The sequence below is a fragment of the Vigna unguiculata genome, chromosome 4 (genome assembly GCF_037176805.1).
Source record: "Vigna unguiculata cultivar grain cowpea cultivar isolate G323 ecotype 2 chromosome 4, ASM3717680v1, whole genome shotgun sequence".
NCBI lineage: Eukaryota > Viridiplantae > Streptophyta > Magnoliopsida > Fabales > Fabaceae > Vigna > Vigna unguiculata.
The window spans coordinates 37260759-37270666 of record NC_140795.1 but is presented as its reverse complement, the minus strand read 5'-3'; the positions used below and the strand labels follow the sequence as shown (position 1 = coordinate 37270666).

General features: G+C 36.0%; 2 protein-coding genes across 2 annotated transcripts; both read left to right on the top strand.

Moving 5' to 3' along the window:
* Positions 1 to 4348: 4348 nt before the first annotated feature.
* LOC114180723 (uncharacterized) lies at positions 4349 to 5179 on the top strand. Its single transcript, XM_028067021.1, has one exon. It carries the CDS (start codon positions 4349 to 4351, stop codon positions 5177 to 5179), a length of 831 nt encoding a protein of 276 aa, XP_027922822.1.
* A 2124-nt stretch (positions 5180 to 7303) lies between these two features.
* LOC114180722 (uncharacterized) lies at positions 7304 to 7908 on the top strand. Its single transcript, XM_028067020.1, has 2 exons — positions 7304 to 7317; positions 7416 to 7908. Exons 1-2 carry the CDS (start codon positions 7304 to 7306, stop codon positions 7906 to 7908), a joined length of 507 nt encoding a protein of 168 aa, XP_027922821.1.
* The last annotated feature ends 2000 nt before the right edge of the window (positions 7909 to 9908 follow it).

The window sequence follows — 9908 nt, the reverse complement described above, 5'->3', positions numbered from 1 at the left end:
TTCAAAAGGAAGTTTGTGAGGCCTTGGTTGAATTAAGTTTTTGTTTTAGAGAGTTATGCTCTAAAACATTGAGTCTAGACACTTTAGACATGCTAGAAAAAACTATAGTTTTAACCTTATGTAAGTTGGAGAAAATATTTCCCTCCATCCTTTTTTGAAATAATGGTTCATTTACCCATTCATTTAGTACATGAGGCAAAGATTACTGGACCAGTACAATATCGTTGGATGTATCCAATTGAGAGGTACCTTCGTAGGCTCAAATCATATGTAAGAAATAAGGCTTGACCAGAAGGATGTATCGTTGAAGCTTATATTGCACAAGAGTGTGTGCACTTTTGTTTAAGATATTTGGATGGAGTTAAGACAATATTAAATAGACATGGAAGAAATCATGAAGGTGATCTACATCAATTAGATAAATCAAAGCTAAAACTTTTTCTACAACTTGGAAAACCACTACATGCAAAAAAAAAATACATTAAGTTAAATGTAGTTGAAAAAGAGCAAGCAAGTTATGTTCTCCAAAATTGTGATGAAGTCTCACCTTTCCTTGAGTAAGTGACTTTATTAAATTACATATTCCTATTATTTTGGTTATATATAATTCATTATAGTAATGTATTTATTATCAGATTACACAAACAAGAATTGGAGAAAGCAAATTCACAAAATGTGGAACAAGGCATTAAAGAGAATTTTTCGAATGGTTCAAAAAATATGTAAGAATTAATTAAATATATGTTTACTATTATTACATAGATTGAGCACATTTAACTTTTTTTTTTTCACAAGTTGCACTTTTGAAAAGAGAATGTGACATAAGAATAAATGAGTCGTTATTCCACTTGCCTTGTGGACCAGATTCATGTGTTTTTCGATATACAAGTTATTTGATAAATGGTTGGAGGTTCAATGTCAAAGATCGAGATATGTCCTTGAAATCACAAAATAGTGGAGTTTTAGACTACTTTGGTGTCTTGACGGATATTATTGAATTAAGTTACTTAAATGGAAATAATGTCATTTTATTTAAATGTGATTGGTGGGATGTGCATTCTAAGGGGAGAGGATACAAGGAAGACAAATATGGATTTATTCTCATTAACAGTAAGCGTAAATTGAGGACCAATGAGCTATATGTCTTAGCTAGTCAAGCTCAATAAGTGTATTGTGTTAAAAACACCTGATAATGTTAATTTTTACCATTATCCAAGCAACATTTTATTAGCAAAATCATTTATTCCAAAGCTTTTAACCTACTTAATCCTCAATTTTACCTTACTTTTGTAAATAAATACATTTTGGGTTACATTGATCTAAATATACCACTAATCCCCATTTTTGTGTCCTTTTGTAGATGGGAAACTTTGTTCCAAAAATCTAGACTAATGAGTGACCCAGAATAGCAAGGAGAAGAAAGAAAATGTCAACAGGAAGTGTCAGGCGACACAATGTTAGTGCCAGGCGTAAGATGCAGCTAGTGCCTGGCGGCACAATGATGGCGCCAGGCGACAGAGTAGCTCACCGCCTGGCGGCACCTGGACACTGTCGGGCGGTAGATGCAGAGCTTGGCCACTGTTTGATCGCTAGCGCCTGGCGGTGATAGGCTTCCGCCAGGCGCCAGTTCTCGCTTATGTGGCAAGTTGGCCTTTTTTCTTCTGTTTTCGCGAGGGGAAACGGATCTTGGACAATTTCGAGCTTGAGCAACGCGTTTTGCAGCACTTGGAGGTCTGCTAGGGCTAGTGGGAACTACCCTTTCTTCCTCTTTGTAACTCTCCCCTCTTCCATTTCCATTTTGTAAGCTTGAGCTCTCCATGACAATGGAGAGCTAAACCCATTTTTGTTGGGGTTAGATGTAGCCACTGAACTTCCATGTATTTATGAATGATTTGAATATATACATGCTTCTTCCATTGATTGCTAGTATCTTCGTTTATTTGCTTAAAGCTTACTTTGTTTTAACCATTCATTGCATGATATTTGGGTCATTAGGTATTGGAAAATATCTCTTGAAACCTAGAATTGGAACAAGATACCTAATGGAACTTGTATCTAGGAATGGAACTTGACCCATTAGTTGTCTTAAACCCTAATTTGTAAAGCGGGTTTGTTTATTTAGGGATTCAAGGAATTGGCTCTAAATAAGGAAACCTAGGCTCATTCAACTAAGGGATTAGGGTTTGAGTAGACTTGTGGGTTAACATTAGTAATTAATGGAGAAGAGTTTTATTGTTTAATATACATGAGAGTGAAGTAGGTGAAGTCTAACTCGCATTTCTAGTCTTCACCATTTTCTAGAGTCTTCAAATATCAAAGTTCAATTTTACTTGTTTATGAAATATTTAATTTCTTGCATACAAAAACTCAAATTATGGATTTATTCATTAGTTTAAATTAGTCATTAATTATGCAATTATTTAGTATACACAAGTCTCTTGGGAAACGATATCTCGGTCTTACCGATTACTACTTGCGCGACTTAGTACATTTGCCAAAGTCTTAACAAGCTTTTGACGCTGTTGTCGGGGACCCGTGTCTAATACTAGACTATTGTGTGATTTTTGACTTTTTTAGACTTAAATTCTTTTGTTCATATTTACTATTTTTGTTTATTTATATATGCACATTATTTTTTGGCTAACTTGTAGTTCGAGCTTGCTTTTGTTGTTGCTCTATAATTTATGCAGGGTAGGATTCGTACAAGGAGAACTGCATCTTCAAAACCACTCCTTGCTGATCCCGAGATCGAGAAAACTGCCCGCAGAAATAATAGTGCCACAAGGAGAAGACGAGCTCAAGCACAACCAGTCACCCAACACTCTTCTGCTTCAGACACCCTTCTGTCTACTTCTCAGAATCTTGATTCTTTTCCAGAAGAAGAAATGGCTGAAAATCCTAATGGTGATGGTAGAGGTCGTGAAAGACACACTTTGGAAGATTATGCAGCGTTCACATGCCATATTAACTTCAACAGTATTATTAGGCCAACCGTCAATGCCACAAACATGGAGATGAAGCCAGCTCTTATTCATTTGGTGCAGAGTAATCAGTTCAACGGTCTGTCTCATGAGAATCCTTACACTTATCTGGCCACATTGTTAGAGATATGCAATACTGTGAACGAGATATGAACGAGTCTTTAGGCCAAGCATGGGATAGATTCAAGGGACTATTGACGAAAACTCCCATTCATGGGTTTGATCAACCTACACATCTCACTCTTTTCTTGGCAGGACTTAAATCCCAGTCAAAGCTGATGTTAGATTCCTCTACCGATGGGAGTATCAAGTGGAAGACGCTAGAGGAAGCATATGAGTTAATAGAGAACATGGAAGCTAATGATCATGAAGCTTATACTGAAAGAGCCCATTCTCAAAAGAAGAGTATTCTAGAGCTTCAATCTCAAGATGCTCTATTAGCTCAAAACAAGATTATGACTCAGCAGCTGGAGACCCTCATGAAGAAACTGTCACAACTTCCTCAAGAGCTTAAAAATGCCTCTATAGTTTAACTCCAACAAGCAAAAAGTTGTGAGTTATGTAGAGGAAACCATACCAATGGGCAGTGTGCTATGCAAAGCACATCTCATGAGGAAGTTAGTTATATGGGCAACCAAGGTCGATAAGGGAACTATAATCAAGGATGGAGACCTCACCAAATCATGGGCCAAGCAGGACCTTCCAATAGGCCCCCACATTAACAAACTTATCAACATCCCTCTTTATCTGATAGAACATCTAAGCTTGAAGACATGATGCAGCAATTCATGCAAATGTCAATTCAGAATCAGAAGAACACTGATGCTTCAATTAAAAACTTGGAAGTGCAAGTGGGGAAATTGACCAAGCAAGTGGCGAATCAACAAAGCAGTTCATTTTCCGCCAATACCGAAGCCAACCCTAAGGAGCAATGCAAAGCGGTGGTCACAAGGAGTAGTAAAGAAGTGGGGTTGAATGCTAAACGAAGTGATGAAACCAAAGCCAAGCCCAATGATAGAGGAGAAGAAAAAGATGAGGAAGAGATAGATGAAGAAATTGTTGTAGAAGAGGAAGAGAATAAAAGTGAAAATAGAGAAAATGAGAAAAAGAAGGAAGTGGCAATAAAACCACCACTAGTGAAAACTCTCCCATATTCTCTCAAGCCTTCAAAGAAAGACAAAGAAAGGAAATTTGCAAGGTTTTTGAACATTTTCAAGAGGCTTCAAATCAATATTCCCTTCTCAGAAGCCTTGGAGCAAATGCCAACCTATGCAAATTTTATGAAGGAAATCCTCACAAAGTAGAGAAGATTTATTAAAGAGGAAACCATAGAACTAGAGGCTGGATATAGTGCTATCATTCAGAAGATGTTACCTCCAAAATTTAAGGATCTTGGCAGCTTTACACTCCTAGTCACAATTGGGAGCCTAGCTGTGGGGAAGGCCTTACTTGATTTGGGTGTTAGCATTAACTTGATGCCTCTTTCTATGCTCAAGAAGATTGGGGAGTTGGAAATCAAGCCCACTCGAATGACATTGCAATTGGTGGATATGTCAATCAAATACCCTCACGGAGTAATGGAGGATGTGCTGGTTAAAGTTGACAAGTTCCTATTCCCACTAGACTTTGTTATAATGGAGTTGGAGGAGGATGTTGAAGTTCCTCTCATATTGGGGAGACCATATATGAAGACTGCAAGAGTGCTAATTGATGTTGATGATGGCAAACTCATTGTGAGAGTTCAAGATGAAGAAGTGAACTTCAATGTCTTTGAAGCCATGTCTGACCCAAAAGATATTGGAGGATGCTTCAGAGTTGATATGCTTGATGAAGTGCTCATGAGCTCCAAGAAAGATCTACACGCCTCATCCCCTCTAGAGAAAGCTCTAATTGATGCATTTGAGACTCTCAATGATGATGAGGAGAAAGAGATTGATGAGTGCTTAGCCAATCTTGATGCGTTGAAGGAAATCCCTCCTCATGAGGCAAAGATGGAAGATTTGAAGGGTGAGAATGAAGTCACAGAGCCAAAAGTGGAGTTGAAGATGTTGCCCCCACATTTGAAGTATGTGTTTCTTGAAGAAGATAGCAACAAACATGTGGTCATCAGTAACTTCTTATCACCCTCAAAAGAAGAAAAGTTGATTCAAGTGCTAAGAGTCAACTCAAGAGTCATTGGTTGGTCTATTTCTGATTGAAGGGAATCAATCCCTCCTACTGCATGCATGGAATCTTCATGGAGGAAGATTTCAAGCCAGTGGCACAATATTAGAGAAGGTTGAATCCTGTGATGAAGGAGGAGGTGAGAAAGGAGGTATTAAAACTCCTAGATGCTAGAATTATCTACCCAATTTCTGATAGTGCATGGGTGAGTCTAGTGCAAGTGGTTCCCAAGAAGGGTGGCATGATAATGGTTCATAATGACAAGAATGAGTTGATACCCACACGAACCGTGATCGGTTGGAGGATGTGCATAGACTACAGGAAGCTGAACAAGGCCACAAAGAAGGATCATTTCCCTCTTCCTTTCATGGATCAAATGTTAGATAGACTAGTGGGTCAAGCTTTCTATTGCTTTTTGGATGGCTATTCTGGGTATAACCAGATTATGGTAGATCCTAAAGACCAAGAGAAGACAACCTTCACTTGCCCTTTTGGTATCTATGCCTATAGAAAGATGTCATTTGGACTTTGTAATGCACCAACCACGTTTCAACGATGCATGTTGGCTATTTTCTCTGGCCTTGTGGAGAAGTGTATAGAGGTCTTCATGGATGACTTCTCGGTGTTTGGAAGCTCATTTGATCTCTGCTTGGCAAATTTGGAAGTTGTGCTCAAGAGATATGTTGAAACCAATCTCATTCTATATTAGGAGAAATGTCATTTCATGGTGACTTAAGGGATTGTCTTGGGCCACAAAATATCTTCCAAGGGCATTGAAGTGGACAAAGCAAAAGTGGATGTCATTGAGAGACTCCCACCACCAACAAATGTGAAAGGAATCTGAAGCTTTCTTGGACATGTGGGTTTCTACCGACCCTTCATCAAGGATTTCTCCAAGATAGCCAAGCCATTGAGCAACTTACTCAACAAGGATATTTCCTTTAATTTTGATGCTGAATGTTTAAATGCTTTCAATCTTTTAAAAAACAGCCTAGTCTCCGCACCTATAATCACTGCACCTAATTGGGAACTTGATTTTGAACTTATGTGTGATGCAAGTGATTATGCGGTTGGGGCTTTTTTGGGGCAAAGAAAGAATAAGATTTTTCATTCTATACACTATGCTAGCAAAGCCCTTAATGAACACCAAATGAATTATGCAACTACCGAAAAGGAGTTACTAGCAATAGTGTATGCCTTAGAAAAATTTCGTTCTTATCTCATTGGTTCTAGAGTAGTGGTTTACACTAATCATGCTGCAATAAAATACTTGCTCATTAAACTTGATTCTAAACCTAGACTCATTAGGTGGATTTTGTTGTTGCAGGAATTTGATCTTGAGATTAAAGACAAGAAGGGTTGTGAAAATCAAGTGGCAGACCATCTGTCAAGACTAGTGAATGAAGATGTGACCACACTAGAGAAGGAAGTGTTAGAAGAATTCCCTGATGAAAAGTTGTTCCTAGTATCTAATAGACCTTGGTTTGCAGAAATGGCAAACTTTAAGGCTGCTCAAGTTATTCCTGAGGATATGAGTTGGCATCAGCAGCAGAAGCTGTTCAGGGAAGCAAAATACTATGTGTGGGATGATCCTCATGTTTTCAAGATTGGGGCAGATAATTTGTTAAAGAGATGTGTGTCTGAAGAGGAGGTAAGAAGTATCTTGTGGCACTGCCACAATTCACCCTATGGAGGACACTACAGTGGACAAAGAACAACTGCAAAGGTTCTAAAATCTGGGTTGTATTGGCTGAGCATTTTCAATGATTTTCATGCACATGTGAAACACTGTGGCAAGTGCCAAAGAACAGGGAGTATCTCCAGAAGGAATGAAATGCCTTTGCAGATCATATTGGAGGTTGAAGTGTTCGACTGCTGGGGTATTGATTTCATTGGCCCCTTGCCTTCCTCATTTTCTAAGGAGTATATCTTGTTGGCTGTGGACTATGTTAGAAAATGGGTGGAATCTATTGCCACGCCCACAAATGATGCTAAGACAGTCATCAAATTTCTCAAGAAGAACATATTCTCCAGATTTGGTGTCCCAAGAGTCTTGATAAGTGATGGAGGTTCTCACTTTTGCAATGCTCAGTTGAAGAAAGTCTTGGAGCACTACAATGTCAGACACAGAGTCGGTTCTCCCTACCATCCTTAGTCAAATGGACAAGCAGAGGTATCAAACAGAGAAATCAAGAGGATCCTTGAGAAGACAACTTCTTCCTTAAGAAAGGATTGGTCTATCAAGTTAGACGATGCTTTGTGGGCCTACAGGACTGCATTCAAGACTCCAATTGGGTTGACTCCATTCCAATTGGTATATGGGAAGGTTTGTCATCTTCCGGTGGAGTTGGAGCATAAAGCCTATTGGGTCATGAAGTTCTTAAATTTTGATACATCCTTGTTAGGGGAGAAGAGAAAGCTACAACTTCATGAATTGGAAGAGATGCGACTCAATGCCTATGAGTCCTCCAAGAGCTATAAAGAGAAAGTGAAGGCCTATCATGATAAGAAGTTGGTGAAAAGAGATTTCAAACTCGGTCAACAAGTGCTTCTACTCAACTCAAGATTCCAATTATTTCTAAAGAAGCTGAAATCCAAGTGGTCAGGCCCATTTACCATCAAAGAAGTGAAAGCTTATGGGGCAATTGAAATTGAAGACCCATCCTCACAAAGGAGTTGGGTAGTGAATGGCCAAAGACTCAAGCCTTATTTGGGTGGTGAAGTTTTGAGGATGACCACCGTCATGCACCTTAGTGAAGCCTAGAGTCCTTACCCGTCAGGCTCGTGACGTTAAACAAGTGCTTCCTGGGAGGCAACCCAGTACTATAAACTCATTCTAGGTTTTAATTTTCATTTTTAATATAGCTTGTGTTTTTATGCATGTGTGAAGTGTGTTAGCATAGACTGTTGTGTTTGATTAATATCAATCCATTGCATTTCTAGTCTTTACCATTTTCTAGAGTCTTCAAATATCCAAGTTCAATTTTACTTGTTTATGAAATATTTAATTTCTTGCATACAAAAACCCAAATTATGGATTTATTCATTAGTTTAAATTAGTCACTAATTACGCAATTATTTAGTATACACAAGTCTCTTGGGAAATAATATCCCAGTCTTACCGGTTACTACTTGCGCGACTTGGTACACTTGCCAAAGTCTTAACAACACCAAAGATCCTAATTAGCTAGTAGTAGTAAAAACAAAACCACAAGATTGGTATGATATGCCAATGGAATCTACAAGGTGTGTCAAGAAAATGAAGACATTGGCTCAATCTCATTGATATCTAATGTGCCACATGAGCATGATTTTCCATTACACAGAAATGACTTAGTTCAATCCACAACTAATGAAAATCCAATGATACCAATGAAGGTTATTTTTGACGAAGACGAAGAAAGTGATGATAAAAGTATTGATTTATCAGAGGATGAAGAAAATAATATTATTGAGAAAGATGATAGTGATAATAATTGATTATTATTTTATACCCTTTGTAAAACAAACTTTCTTATTAGTTATGTTTATTATTTTGATTATCTAGATTAATAAATGTTATGTATATTTATTTTTACCTATTTAACTATTTAAATGCTATATGTTAAATTTAATTTGAAGTGGACATGTTATTTATTATATACTAAAATATGAATTAATAGATACTTTAATACATTGGATGACAAAATTAGTGATTATAAAATGGCATAGCGGAAATAAAGTATCTAGTATCTAGTGAAACAACTTGGGTTCAACTCATATTGCCAAACATGTCTTTCTTTTTTCTTTTTTAACAAAAATTAATAATATAAAATAGCAATAATAATTAATATTATATGATCATTCTTAATTTACAAAAATTAAATAAATTATTTATTAATTATATTCTTATAAAAAATACTTTTATCATATTTATATTAATAAGTAATCATTTGTGACAAGTCTAGTTTGTCATTTTTAATAAATTAAAAAATAATAACAATTTATATATAAATAGTTACAAATTTTGTATCCATGACTACTAATTACATTGTTATAAAATAAAAATAATTTACTCTTTTTTTAACAGTTGGAATGTTATCATCAAAATAAAATTAATATTATATTATTATTATTAATTATTAAACATTCATACTTTTTTATTAATTATATTTCTTTTAAAATAAAAATAAATCTATCGCATGACATTTTTAATTATTAAATAATTATTTGTGACATATATATTTTATCATTTAAAAAAATTATGATAAGTTATAAATGATTACACATAATATATAATTAGTGACAAATTTAATATTTATCACTATTAATTTTATATTTATTGTGACAACTTTTTAATTTTGTTACTATTGTTAATGTTATTTCTGACAAATATAAAATTATTCAGTAATAAAGTATAATTAGTGATAAAATTTATATTTATCACTAAAATTTTGTCACAAAAGATCCTATTTTTTGTAGTGATTAGCTGCTCATGATGATGTATACAATAAGAACTAAAGCTATCTAGGGAGTTTCTTTGTCTAAAATTCATTTGCTTCCATGTAACAAGTTACATGATCATCGCCAAACACACAAACAGATAGGGTGAGCTCAAAATAAAATTATGCACCATAAGGTACATTATAACAACAAAATTAAAACCCCTAACACTTGTGTTACACTCCAATCTCAAACTCAAACATTCACATCTTCCTCTGGACGCCTCTTGATTCTACATCCTTTGATAATTACTTTGATCGATCCTTGCTGCCACGAGTGTGA